This window comes from Mandrillus leucophaeus, unplaced genomic scaffold (genome assembly GCF_000951045.1).
Source record: "Mandrillus leucophaeus isolate KB7577 unplaced genomic scaffold, Mleu.le_1.0 Scaffold885, whole genome shotgun sequence".
Classification (NCBI taxonomy): Eukaryota; Metazoa; Chordata; class Mammalia; order Primates; family Cercopithecidae; genus Mandrillus; species Mandrillus leucophaeus.
The window spans coordinates 467,371-482,362 of record NW_012109641.1 but is presented as its reverse complement, the minus strand read 5'-3'; the positions used below and the strand labels follow the sequence as shown (position 1 = coordinate 482,362).

Genomic DNA, 14,992 nt, shown 5'->3' with positions numbered 1-14,992 from the left:
TTCCTTCCTTCCTTCCTTCCTTCCTTCCTTCCCTCCCTCCCTCTCTCTCTCTCTCTCTTTCTTTCTTTCTTTTATTGTTTTATTGGCGAAGTCTCACTCTGTCTTCCAGGTTGGAGTGCAGTGAACAATCTTGGCTCACTGCCACCTCCACTTCCCGGGTTCAAGTGATTTTCCTGCCTCAGTTTCCTGGGTAGCTGAGATTACCGGCACCTGCCATAATACCCAGCTAATTTTTGTATTTTTTTTTTTTAGAAGAGATGGCATTTCACCATGTTGACCAGGCTAGTCTTGAACTCCTGGCCTCAAGTAATCTACCCACCTCAGCCTCACAAAGTGCTGGCATTACAGGCATGGGTGATCCATCATACCTGGCCCCAATAGGTGGCTTTTCAATTCTCACTCTCTTCCCTCCCTCCACCCTCAAATAGGTCCCAGTGTCTGTTGTACTCTTCTTTGTGTTCATATTTACTCAACGTTTAGCTCTCACATATCAGTGAGAACATGTGATATTTGGTTTTCTGTTCCTGTGTTAATTCACTTAGGATAATGGTCTCCAGTTCCACCCATGTTGCTGCAAAGGACATAATCTCATTTTTTATAGCTGCATAGTATTCCATAGTGTATATGTAACACATTTTCTTTTTCTTGTATACTATTGAGGGGGCATCTTTAACCCCTCAACCCCCCATAGTTTATCTGGTATACTATCTGGTATACTATTGAGGGGGCATCTAGGTTGATTCCATGTCTTTACTATTGTGAATAGTGCTACAATGGACATATGCATGCATGTGTCTTTACGGTAGAACGATTTATATTCCTTTGGGAATATATGCAGTAATGAAATTGCTTGGCCAAATGGTAGTTCTATTTTAAGTTCTTTGAGAAATATCCAGACTGTTTTCCACAGTGGCTGAACTAATTTACATTGCCATCAACAATGTGTTAAGTGTTCCCTTTTCTCTGCAACCTCATCAGCATCTCATTTTTTGACTTTTTAATAGCCATTCGGACTGGTGTGAGATGGTATCTCATTGGGGTTTTGATTTACATTTCCCTAATGATTAGTGATATTGAACATTTTTTCATATGATTTTTGGCTGCATATATGTCTTTTTTGGAGAAGTATCTGTTCATGTCCTTTGTCCATTTTTAAACGGGGTTGTTCGGTTTTCGCTTATTGATTTGTTTGAGTTCCTAGTAGATTCTAGATATTAAACCTTTGTTGGATGCACAGTTTGCAAATATTTTCTTCCATTCTACAGATTGTTTATTTACTCTGTTAGTTTCTTTTGCTGTGAAGAAGCTCTTTAGTTTAATTAGGTCCTATTTGTCAATTTTTTGTTTTTATTGCAATTGTTTTTGGAGTCTTCATCATGAAGTCTTATCTTTGGCCAATGTCCAGAACGGTATTTCCTAGGTTTTCTTCTAGAGTCTTGTATTAGTCTGTTCTCACAATGCTATAAAGAAATACCCAAGACTAGGTAATTTACAAAGGAAAGAGGTTTAATTGACTCACAGTTCCACATGACTGGGAAGGCCTCAGGAAACTTACAATCATGACAGAAGGGGAAGCAAACATGTCCTTCTTCACAGGGTAGCAGGAGAGAGAAGTGCCAAGCAAAGGGGGAAAAGCCCTTTTTAAAACCATCAGATCTTATGAGAACTAACTCACTATCACGAGAACAGCATGGGGGTAACCAGCTCCATGATTCGATTACCTCCCACTGGGTCCCTCCCACAACACGTTGGGATTGTGGGAACTACAATTCAAGATGAGATTTGGGTGGGGACACAGCCAAACCATATCAAATCTTTATAGTTTTAGGTTTTACATTTAAGAATTTGATCCATCTTGAGTTGATTTTTGTATACAGTGAAAGGTGGTGGTCCAGTTTCAATATTCTTCATATGGTTAACCAGTTATCCCATCAGCATTTATTAAATAGAGAGTTATTTCCCCATTGCTTGTGTTTACCAGCTTTGTAGAAGATCAGATGGGTGTAGTCGAATGGCTTTATTTCTGTGTTCTCTAATATGTTCCATTGGTCTGTGTATCTGTTTTTGTAGCAGTACCATGCTGTTTTGGTTACTGTAGCCTTGTGATAGAGTTTGAAGTTGTATAGTGTTATCCCTCTAGGTTTTTTTTTTTTTTTTTTTTTTTTTTTTTTTTTTTTTTTTTTTTTGCTTGGGACTGCTTTGGCTATTTGGGCTCTTTTTTGGTTCCAAATGAATTTTAGATTTTTTTTTCCTAATTTTATAAACAATGTAATTGGTAGTTTGCTAGGAATAGCCTTGAATCTGTAAATAGCTTTAAAGAGTGTGGCCATCTTAACAACACTGATTCTTCCTATCCATGAGCATGGAATGTTTCTTCATTTGTTTGTGTCATCTCTGATTTCTTTCAGCAGTGTTTTGTAATTCTTGCTGTGGAGTTCTTTCACCTTGTTGGTTAGTTGTATTCCTAGGTATTTTTTTCCCTTTTGTGAAAGCCACTATTCTCAAGTTCAATGGAAGTTTTATTTTTTAAACAGATGATCTAAGTAAGTGTGATATTACACTTCTGCACCCCTCTCTGCTACTTTATTCCCAAAATATCTTCCCAGTTCCTTATTCTTTTATAGAGCTTCCTGCCTCATCACTGCTCTTTCAGGGGTGATATAGCCACTCTCTATGCGGGTAACCAACTCTGCTCTGTTTCCTCGCCCACAAAATGAGAAAGTTACCTCAGATCTACACCATGATACACCAAGACCATCTTCAACTGTTTTATACTTACAAAAGAGAATAGTTGTTCTTTCCTGTGAAGACAGTGTAGGGTGTCTGTTTTGGTCTTCTTGGGATAGCACAACAAAATACCACAGATTGGGTGGCTTAAAGAACAAAAATTAATTTTCTTACAATTCTAAAGGCTGAGAAGTTTAAGATTAAGATGCCAGCAAGATAAGTTTCATTCTGAAACCTCTTCTCTTAGCTGTGGGCAGCTACCATCTTGCTATGTGCTCACATGAATTCTTTTTGTGTACATGCAGAGAGAAAGAGCGAATTCTCTGTTGTCCCTTCTTTTTTTAAACTTACACTTTAAATTCTGGGGTACATGTGCAGAACGTGCAGGTTTGTTACATAGGTATACATGTGCCATGGTGGTTTGCTGTACCCATCAACCCATCCCTACTTAAAGAATACTAATCCTGTTGTATCAGGACTCCACCCTTATGACCTCACTTAAAATTGATTACTTCTATAAAGGTTCTATTTCCAACTGTAATCACATTTGGCATTAGTACTTCAATATATGGAATTTGGGCAGGACACAAACATTTAGTCTATAAATGTGCCCAAGCAACGACAAGTACTAATATAAGCCTCCTAATTTGTCACTTTTGTTACTGTCTTATTGATCAAAAAGTAAGTCGTATGGTCATAACCAAATGCAAGTGGTAGAGAAATAGTGTCTACCTCTTTGCTGACAAATGACAGAGTCACATTGCAAAACAATGCGTACAAGAAGATAGGAACAAATTGAGAGCCTTTACTGCGTGGATTTACCACATGGTTTTTGACCTGCACTCCCACTCTTGTAACTTTCAAAAAAATTTAATTAATTTTTAACTGACAGATAAAAATTGTATATATTTATGTACAGCATGATATTTTCAAATAAGTATACATTGTGGAATTGCTAGATTGAAGTAATTAACATATCTGTTACCTCACATACTATCTTCCTATTACTTTTTAGTTTACAAGCACATAACCACACAAAATTATTGTCTACTAAATTTGCTTCCAAAATTAGGCTGCTTCAGAAGTTTTCAATCTCAGTTCATGGCTTTGACCTTCAGATATCCAACCTTTTTTTTTTTTTTTCAAAGTGTCACTCTGCTACTCAGGCCAGAGTGCAGTGGTATGATCATGGCTCACTGCAGCCTTGATGTCCCAAGCTCAGGTGATCCTCTTGGCTCAATTTCCCAAGTAGATGGGACCACAGGAATACACCACCATGCCTTGCCAATTTTTTAATTACTTCTGGAGATGACTTTATATATTGCTGAGGCTAGTCTTGAACTCCTGGGCTCAAATGATCTTCCTGGCTTGGTCTCCCAAAGCACTGGGATTACAGGCATGAGTCACCATGGCTGGCCAGATATCCCAAACTGGCAATTTATTTCATGGTGAGTTTCACTTAAGACAATTTTTTCTTTCAAGTAGATGACTTAATTGGGACCACCTCAATTTATCAAAAGATGATTTAATAACTAAAGAAAGTCAGAGTATCCCTTTCCTTCCATGAAGGTCCTCGGACGCCTATATAAATTAGCCATACCCTAAATCATTTACTTTTGAGCCTTGTACAGCATAGAAATATAAGGACAAGGCAGTGGCTCTTGCCTAATGAAAGTAATGCTTTCTTTCATTGGCTAATCTCTTATCATGAGGACCATGATACCTCTATGTCAACCTAAAATAAACTAAAATAAACTATCAATATAGTCCCTTTCAGAGTGGCCCAATATATTTTATTTCTTCTTTAAAATAAATAACTGAATAAATATGTTACAAATACATCTGGTAAAGCATTTAAACAATATCAAAGAATATGACAGTAAAAAGTAATCCTTTCTCTCACACCTATTCCTGGACCACTTGGTTCCCTTCCTCAGAGGCTCCCACTATTAGCAATATCTCATTTATTTTTCCAGAGATATTTTAGACTTACATGATGTCTTTGTATACATACATATTCTTTATTTTCACACAAATAATAACATACTATATGCTATACTTCACTTTTCTATGAATATTATTTGAGAATTATTTGATATAAATATATATAGAAATGTAATATCTTTTTAATGGTTGCAAAGCATTCTATTCATGGATTTGCAATAGTTATCTTAATGTTAAGGATTTATTATTGATGGAGATTTAGATGATCTCAAGTTGTTTTACATGACACAATGCTACAATAATTTTTCTTTTAGATGTCATTTCTTGCATGTACAGTATGCTTGTAGAATTAATTCCTATAAATAAAATTTCTAGATTGAAATTAGATACCTTTCTAATTTGATAGATATTGTCAAGGGTTACTCATAGTTGCACTAAATTATACTCTCATAAGGACATGTCATAAACATGCTTGTTTATGACACACTAGCCACACAGTGTTGTAAGTTTTGACTTTTTGCCTGTTTCTCAATTGAGAAACATTAATGCCCTGTAGTTTTTATTTATGTTTCTGTTTATAGTGAGCTCTTTGTTCACATAGTTTCATCATTTTACGTTGGGTTTTTAATCTCATTCTTACGAATTTGTAGATTATATATTTATACTAAATATATTAGCTCTTTGAGGTATGAATAGTGAAAAGGGTCTGCAGTCTGCACTTTGCATTGCCTTTCATATTGAAATTCTTACTATAAAAATAATTATTTTTATGTGTTCTAATTTATCAATATCTTCTTTTATGGGTTCTGGGTTTGGTAACCTATTTTGGAAGGTCTTCCCCATTCTTAGATGATAAAAATGTTCTCTGTTTGTTTTTTTTCTTTTCTTTTTTCTTTTTTTTTTCTTTTTTTTTTTTGAGACAGGGTCTCGCTCTGTCACCCAGGCTAGAGTGCAATGGTGCAGTCTCGGGTCACTGAAACCTCAACCTGCTGGACTCAAGTGATACTCCCACCTCAGCCTCCTGAGTAGCTAGGACCACAGGCATGCACCACCGTGACTGGCTAATTTTTGTATTTTTTGTAGAGATGGGATTTCTCCATGTTGCCCAGGCTGGTCTTGAACTCTTGAGCTCAAGTGATCTACCAGTCTTGGTCTCTCTAAGTACTGGGATTACAGGTGTGAGCTACTGTGCTAGGCCCATATTTTCTTCTAGAATTATGTCATTTTATATTTATGCTTAAATTTGTGATCCATCTGTTACTGGAAAGGGGTCTGGATCCAGACCCCAAGAGAGGGTTCTTGAATCTCAAGTAAGAAAGAATTCAGGGCGAGTCCATACAGTATAATGAAAGCAACTTTATTAAGAAAGTAAAGGAATAAAAGAATGACTATTCCATAGGCAGAATAGCCCCAAGGGTTGCTGATTGCCCATTTTTATGGTTATTTCTTGATGATATGCTAAACAAGGGGTGGATTATTCATGCCTCCCCTTTTTAGATCATATTGGATAACTTCCTGATATTGCCATGGCATTTGTAAACCATCATGCCACTGGTGGGAGTGTAGCAGTGAGGGCAACTAGAGGTCACTCTTATTTCTATCTTGGGCTTCTGCTGGCTTCTTTACTGCAACCAGTTTGATCAACAAGGTCTTTATGACCTGTATCTTGTGCCAATCTACTATTTCATCTTGTGACTTAGAATGCCTAACTGTCTGGGAACAGGGCCCAGTAGGTTTCAGCCTCATTTTACCCAACTCCTATTCAAGATGGAGTTGCTCTGGTTCAAATATCTGTGACACATCCAGAAATCTTTTTGAATAAGTACTGAACTAGAATCTAATCTTTTTTTTCAGATAGCTATTTCATTATTTCTGTGCAATTTGTTTAATTATCTTTTTTAAGTAAAGTGATGCCTTTATAATATCCTCTGGTATTGTGACATAAGAAGAAATTATTTAATATATTTGGTCTTTGTCCCTAGTTCCTGACTGCTGAACTCCTAAAACTCTAAGAATTCCTTAAGCGTTGAGTGTCTTTGGTATGTTAATGAGATGACCCTCAACAGAGGGGCTCCTGGATAGCTTCAATATGAGAGCTGGTTTTCAGAAACACCAACCTTGTGATTAGAGGGTTGGAACTTTGAACCCCACCCCTGGACCTCTGAGGACAGGAGAGTGACTGAAGATTCATCTAACCACCAATTGCCAATGATTTAATCAATCATACCTATGTAATTGGACAACTATAAAAATCCTAAACAATGGGATTTGGGGAACTTGCCAGTTGGTGAATACATCAGTGTACTGAGAGGATAGAGCACCCCATTCCCTTGGGAACAGACACTCCAGTACACTTCCAGACATTGTCTTACCTAATATTTTTCATTTGGTTGTATACTTGTATCTTTTATAATATCCTTTGTAATAAACCAGTAAGAGTAACTGAAGTGTTTCTTCGAGCTCTATAGAGCAAATTATTGAAACTGAGGAAGGAGTCCTGGGAATCTCCAGTTTATAGCCATTTGATCAGAAGGATATGAGGCCCATGACATATTATTGGCATCTGGAGCGGGGGGCAGTTTTGCGGGACACGCCCCTTTACCTGTGGGGTCTGCACTAACTCTGAGTAGTGTCAGAACTGAGTTTAATTGTAATTAGTGTCCTAAGAGTTGGAAAATTGGCTGGTATGGGGAAGAAAAACCCCACACACACAGTGACAGAAGTGTTACGGATAAAAGCAGTTCAGCTATACTAAGTATCTGATAGTATTCAGATCTAACTTTGAAGCCCTATTCTGTTTGTGTGTATATCAGTATGTGCATACGTGTGTTTGTGTATGTGACTTGCATGCCTTTGCTTTATAACAATACATTTTTTTCTTCCATTAAGGTTGTTCCCACCATGACTATGTTATTCTTACAGAATTTTTCTGGATATTATTGCTTATTTGTTTTTCCCCACAAACAATATAATCAGTGTCTCTCAATAAAGTATTTTTGTTAGGATTCTCTTAAATTTTGAGATTAATTAAGGAAGAATTGACAGCTTTATGATGAGAAATTTTTCTATCAAAGGGTGTGTCTACTTTTGGTAAATTTTGAGTCATAGTATTTCAGAGTTTTACTTATATAGGCTTTCATCATTTCTTGCTAAGTTTACTCCTGAGATATTGATTAATTTTTGGTATGATAACTGATTCATTGAACAAGGGTGCTCTTAGAGTGCAACCATAAAACTTAATTTTTTATCTTCCTTTTCCACTGCCCATTCATACTCTTGGAGGATTATATTTTCCCCGACTCTGGTAGAAATCACAGGCAGGCCCATACTCTATCCACTTACTCCTTGTATTAGTCGGTTTTCATGTTGCTAATAAAGACATACCTGAGACTGGGCAATTTACAAAAGAAAGAGGTTTAATTGGACTTATAGTTCCACTTGACTGTGGAAACCTCACAGTCATGGCAGAAAACGAGGAGGAGCAAGTCACATCTTATGTGGATGGCGGCAGGCAAAGAGATAAGCTTGTGCAGGGAAATTCCTCTTTTTAAAACCATCAGATCTTGTGAGTCTTATTTACTATCACGAGAACAGCACGGGAAAGACTTGCTCCCATGATTCAATTACCTCCCACTGGGCCCCTCCCACAACATGTGGGAATTCCAGATGAGATTTGGGTGGGGACACAGCCACACCATATCACTCCTATATAATTTTAGTCAAACAACAGCAAAAACATAGTTTCTCCATAGAGTGCTTGTTCATTAATCAGCTTTCTGAATCTCAAAGTTAAAGCACTCACCTCCCACCCACTCATCTCAGACCCTCTTCAGGCCAGCCTTCTGCAATACAGGAAGGGTTCTGGCCAGATGTTTCTTTCTTTCCTTGAGTTGCTTCTGTTTTTGAAGCCCCCATGGTTGGCACTGATTTCCTGGCTCCAAAAAAGCTGACTTTCCAGGTTTGCTGGGTTGAGAAAATCAGCTCCTATTTTGGGGGTGTGTCTCTGAATTCTCCAGAGCCCCCCAACTATTAACATTACCTGCCTGCATCTTGTGATGCAGGTGATTCATTTTTCTCCAGCTGAGCACTTAACATCTCTCTTCAGTTTCTAAGAATCTAAAGCCTTCTTCCCCTTCCCCTCCATCCTTATTTTGGAACCCCATACCTCTTCAGGAAGTCCTCTTGGCCAGATTTTGAAATGGCTTCAAGCCATGCCTCTCTTCCACAGGGTTCAAGTCCATCCACAAGAAACATTCGCACACCATTGCACCCACCTGTAAAAATGCAGCTCCTGCCTCCAGCAGATGACCATATCTCCCCTGAAATAAATGTTCCTTTATCTGCTTGTCAAGAGAAAGTTTGCTCCTTAAGATTCCTCAGGCATGTGTCTACACAGGGCTCTCCTCCCCACACCAAGCTGGCCTTAATATTGTCCTCAAATTGACTATAGGCTCCTCATTTCCCTTTTCTTAGAGCATTTGCTTTAGAGAACTTGCAATTGTAAATTCTTTCTCTGCCTCATTGAGATGTAAATCTTCTCTTAGCCTCTTGCCAGTTTTACAACCCAGAAATGTCTATCTCTAAGACTTGGAAGCCGTCCCTTTGAAATGTAATCATCTAGAAAGATAGTGCCTCTATCTCCTGTATGGTAAAACTCTTAGAATTTATTATTTTATCTACCAATATTTCTTTCTAATTCTGGAATTCTGCTTTTATCTTTGTTAGTTATTGCCTTCTATTTTTGTTAGTTTTGTTCTTTTGAACAAAGTAGATAGTCTTCTATTTTTCTTATATATTAGTATATGTATTCAGTTACTTAAGACTTGCTTCCTTTAAATTGATAAATTATAGACATATGTCAATTTTTTTCAAGTTTTGTTATGAATTACCAGTTCCATTATGATCAAGGAATATTATGTGTACCATGTTGATTTTTGGAATATTTTGGAGGTTTTCTTTGTGAACCAATGTATCACCAGATTTTGTTATTATTCAAAAGCGCTTAGATAGTAGAACTATTTTTGAAGTCCATTTTAAAATAATTTCTTCAAGAAGGAGTTGTTGGAAACATATACATTTATTTAATACATGTTTGAATATGACCGACTCCCCCGACTTACGCTTTAACGACGGTTTGGCTTGGTAGACAATTCTGAGGTCATGCCTTTCCTTGAAGACTAAACAAGCTAATTATAAAGAAGTTTTACCTTCTCCTTGGCAAACTAAATCAAAGTTAATTTTCTAGCACTATTTTCTGTAAAGCCTAACAAAGCTGAAATATTGACTGAGCTACTAGCAGTCTTTTCCATGATTGGCAAACTGCATCTAAACTGGGAGGACTTTGACTAGGATTATATAAGCCTGATGGGAAGCACAGCTGGGGTATCCCCAAGTGCAATGTAACTCTTGAAATTTAGCATATCTCTTGTAGTGGTGACCTCTGGAAGCTACACACATACACTCATGGGTGTTACAAGTGATACTGATTTCTACCAAGCATGAAGCTTTTGAGGCAGGGTGGCCCCTACACATCTATGTGGCATTGTTTCTGAGGTATTAACTGGAGGACTAGAAAATATCTCCTGGATCACTATGAGGATTCTCTCTAAAGACACAGCTGATACATCTATGCTAATATGCTGTATTTCTTGTTTTACATCTTTCCACAAAGCAAAAGGTACAAGAGATGGCCTAGTTTGCCTTACAAATGTCAATATCCAGCCTAGCCCCAAGGTCACTCCTACAGACTAGGTGTTGCAAATATCAAATGTTTAAATATTAAGAATGGCTGCATAAAATCTAATACAGAAGAGCAATAAAATAAAATCAGTCATCAACGGTTAAAATATGTTATACATTATGATACTTAAAACAACATTGTACTTGTACATGAATAGCCAAAGAGACAATAGAACAGAATAGAAAATCAAGAAACAGTTACCAGTGCATGCAAGGTTTGCCATTTCAAGTGGCATTTTAAATCAATGGGAAAAAAAGAATGAATTATTTTACTGACAACTAGTTGTGTTGGAATACATAAGCAGCCATTTAGATGAAATACTGTTGGATTACTCTTCTATATCCTATGTCTTACCAGCCGATTATATGTAGTTAAATCATGTCAAAATTTTAAGAGATAAAGCTTCCTTCTCTGAAATGAATTTTGTTTTATTTGCATTTCAGGAGAAAGTTCTGCCACTAATGAACCTAGGTGAGAACTCTTCCTAGTAAAAATTTTAATTCTAGAGGTCTCCTTCATTCAGTTTTAAATACCTACTGTACTCTGCTTGTATATTGAGATTGAGGCTATGTAATTCACATGATATCTTTCTATAATACTTACTCTTGTCTCTACTGCATTACATTTATGCCACCAAGGCACTGTCTTAAGGTGGTCCACATGATCCTAGGTGTTATCTTGTATAGGATTACATACATTTAAATTAATACATAAATTCATATATTCAAGATTATTGAATATCTTTAATGTATAAGTAAGTTTTTGTTAGCCATTTAGAGGAATGAACATACACACAAAATGTGTATTTCCTCAAGGGACATACTGTGCTATAGGTATATAGTATATGTCCAGAGTACAAGAAGGAGTGAGAGAGATAAAGTAATGAGAAAAAGGCAGGCAAAGTTTTATGACAGTTTATAAGAAAAAAAAAGATTCTGGAGCAATATCATTGTCTTATTTATAACTTTTGAAAAAGCCAAAGATAAGGAACAGAACATTTTGGCCATATCCAAGTAGACAGTCTATACAAAGGGCCATCAAATCACCCAAGCAGAGAGGCATGACTGCAGGGCTTTTACCTGCTCTCTCCTCAGCCAGTCTCCCTTCTGTTCTCACTCACTGCCCTGGGGACTATCATGCAGTTAATTCACTTTCTCACAGAGGTGATTGCAGGCAGAATCCTCAGGAGTTCACCTATTCAAGCCCAATCCCAAAAATGGAGGAGCTGCAGCCAGTGTATGTCAATGGTGAGTGTCTCCACTGGGAGGGGCTCTGAGGCTGAGGCAGAAAAGAAAGAGGAGACAGGAGTAGAGACCATTAGGTGGTCTAGGCACCTCAACCCCTGAGGCCCAGCCATTCTCAATAAATAAATAACTCTCTCAGAATCATGTTGGGGTTGGGAGGAAGGATATAATCATTAAGCCAGGGACAGGGAAGATGTGTGTGAAGTGAACCCTTGGCCACTAACATCTGTGAACTCTTGTCTTCTCCCTGCAGTGGGCTCTGTAGATGTGGATGTGGTTTATTCTCAGGTCTGGAGCATCCAGCAGCCAGAAAGCTCAGGTGAGAAACTACAAAGTGCTTCTTGTCAGATGCATATTCACAGGAAAGTCATGCATTGTATGCAATAGAGGCTTTATTTATTTATTTATTTATTTATTTATTTATTTATCTATTTTTTAGAAGGAGTCTTGCTCTGTTGCCCAGGCTGGAGAGCAGTGGTGCAATGTCAGCTCCCTGCAATCTCTTCCTGTGAGCTGAGACAGGAAAATCAAGTGATTTTCCTGTCTCAGACTCTTGAGCAACTGGGATGACAGGCATGTGCCACCATGCCCAGCTAATTTTTGTATTTTTTAGTAGAGACGGGGTTTTACCATGTTGGCCAGGCTGGTCTCAAACTCTTGACCTCAAGTTATCCACCTGCCTCAGCCTCCCAAAATGCTGGGATTACAGGTGTGAGCCACTGCACCCGGCCAGCAATAGAGGCTTTAATACATCGCTTGCCCTTGATAGGAAATCTGTTGATCCAGGAGGGAGCAAGAGACACCTGGAGGTAGGCTCTTATGAAGAAACCAAACTTAAAAAAAAATAGGGAGATGATCTAATAAGTCTTCATTTGAATGGCGTTAGATAGTCAGGGAGAATCTAAGATTCAAGGCAAAAGAAGGAAGTCAGGCAAGAGTGAGCATGTCTAAAGTCCAAGAGGAATTCTCTCAGGTGAACAGGGTCATTAAAGTGTCTCCTTTGAAGGATCTGCAGTCTTCATATGGGATGGGAGGAATAACTGAATAAATCAACATGACCTAGAGAATTATCACTTCGACATGTAGTTTTGCAGGAACTGCTGAGTTCTGCAGCAGTGCAGAGGAGTGTCCTTTAAGCTTCTGCTCCAGTGCCCTTAAAACTATAACCCTTATACCAACAACCCTAAAAGCTATCCTTTGTTCTGTGCTCCTGGTTGCCTCTGATGGAGCCAGTGGCTCTTGACAGCTTGGCTGATTTCCTGGTCAGTAGTCATTTAGCTACTCTCCTCTGAGCCTCTGAAGCTGGGTCCTCTGCCTGCCTTGCTTAGATTTGTGCCACTTCAACTTCCTATAGGGAGTTGATTACTCTAGCATTCTTTTTCTGTGTCTGACCAGCCTAGCAGAATCAAAAAGTGCAGTCATTTTCCAAGCTTCTGGCTGTAAATCTTCAGGGGAAGGAAGGGGATGTCATCCCACTGTGCATACCTGGAAAAAGGGGAAAAGAAGCAGACATCACTAAGCAGCTCCTGCAACCAGACTCAAAATACTGTATGATTCAGAGTCTGTTTTCTGTTATCTATGATTCTACTCCAATTTCCTTCTATGTACTGAGGTGAACCACACATGGTTGGTTATCTCAGGAACATGAAGAAACAACAGGAAACAGCCCTGGCAGAGTGCTGTAATAGAGAAGGCAAGGGGAAAAAAGTATAAAGACAATGACCTATGGGAAGTTGCCTTAGAGAAGAGAAGCACTTCGTTAGTAAGTGCTGGTGGAGGGCTTGGAAGATGGATAGAGTCTTAGAAGGACTTCAGCATTAACAACTTTAAGAAAGGATTTTACAGAACAGGAGAAAATGGAATTCCACACACTAAGCATAATAGTTATATGCCCTGGGGCATAAAGTCTGGGAGTGAGGCCTAAGTAAGAATGCAAGAGCTCAGAACTATTACTTTTTTCTTAACAGCAAACATCAGGACACTTCTGGAGAACAAGGTGAGCTAGACTCCTTGGAAGTTCTTCATCTTTCCTTCCTCCACCCTATTTATTTTCTTGATCACTTCTTTCCTTATTCCTGTATGTCTCTCCCAGGACTCCCAAGTCATCTACTCTTCTGTGAAGAAATCATAACACTTGGAGGAATCAGAAGGGAAGATCAACAACAAGGATGGGGCATCATTAAGACTTGCCATAAAACCTTATGTAAATGCTCGAGGCTTATCACCTGCCACAGCCACCACATGCTTCAGGAGCCACCTCCTGTCATCATTTTTGTTCTGATCATGTTCCTTCTCCAATATCTTCTTTTACTCATTAATATTCATTGAACTGTTACTACATTCAGACACTGTGCAAGTAAATTATTTCTGCTACCTTCTCTTAAGCAATCAGTGTGTAAAGGGTTGAGGGAAGAATAAGCAAGAGATACAAGGTCTCACCTTCATCTACTGTGAGGTGATGAGAACACGACTTGATAGTAGTATATTAACTTACTTATGTGCTGCTGGATACAGTTTGCTAATGTTTTGTTGAGAATTTTTGCAAATATGTTCATAGGGAATATTGGCCTGAAATTATCTTTTCCACTGTGTCTCTGCCAGAATATTTGTATCAGGCTGATGCTGGCTTCATAGAATGAGTTAGGAAGGAGCCCTTCCTCCTTGATTTTTTGGCATAGTTTCAGCAGGATTGGTACCAGTTATTTTTTGTACATCTGGTAGAATTCAGCTGTGAATCCATCTGGTCTAGGGCTTTTATGTTGGTTGGTAAGTTTTTTAATACTAATTCAACTTCAGAGCTTGATATTTGTCTAGGAAGCGTTTCTGCCCCTTCCTGGTTCAATCCTGGGAGATTGTATGTTTCCAGGAATTTAGCCATTTCCTCCAGATTTTCTTCTTTATGTGCATAGAGTTGAGTGTAAACATAACTTATATGCACTGGGAAACAAAAAGAAATCTGTGTGACTCGCTTTATTGCAATATTTGCTTTATTTTGGTGGTCTGGAACTGAACCTGCAATATCACCAACGTATGCCTACAGTTGCAAAATTGTGATTTTTCACATAGTAAATATGAGTGTTTGCAATAAACTATGATATTACTTTTATAAGTATATAGAATAAAGTATAAATACTCTATGGATTCGATACTGTCATATTTTCTTTTCTCTGTGAATGCACATTTTCCTTTTTTTTTTCTTCCAGCTTATATTTTAGGTTCAGGGGGCACACGTGTGGGTGTGTTATATGGGTAAATTGCATGTCACAGGGCTTTGGTGTACAGATTATTTTGTTACCAAGGTAATTAGCCTACTACTCAATAGGTAATTTCTCTTTTT

At 38.1% G+C, this 14,992-nt stretch overlaps 1 protein-coding gene across 2 annotated transcripts in view; it reads left to right on the top strand.

Moving 5' to 3' along the window:
- The window catches only part of FCRL2 (Fc receptor-like 2), a 29,459-nt gene extending 15,416 nt beyond the window's left edge, over positions 1 to 14,043 (top strand). The window contains exons 8-12 of one of the 2 annotated variants that reach the window (XM_011969338.1): positions 10,855 to 10,882; positions 11,573 to 11,658; positions 11,909 to 11,974; positions 13,623 to 13,651; positions 13,748 to 14,043. In XM_011969338.1, coding sequence (XP_011824728.1) covers positions 10,855 to 10,882; positions 11,573 to 11,658; positions 11,909 to 11,974; positions 13,623 to 13,651; positions 13,748 to 13,786 — 248 coding nt within the window. In that variant the 3' untranslated portion in view covers positions 13,787 to 14,043. The remainder of the gene's footprint in view (positions 1 to 10,854; positions 10,883 to 11,572; positions 11,659 to 11,908; positions 11,975 to 13,622; positions 13,652 to 13,747) is intronic. The other variant, XM_011969339.1, reaches the window with a different exon arrangement.
- The last annotated feature ends 949 nt before the right edge of the window (positions 14,044 to 14,992 follow it).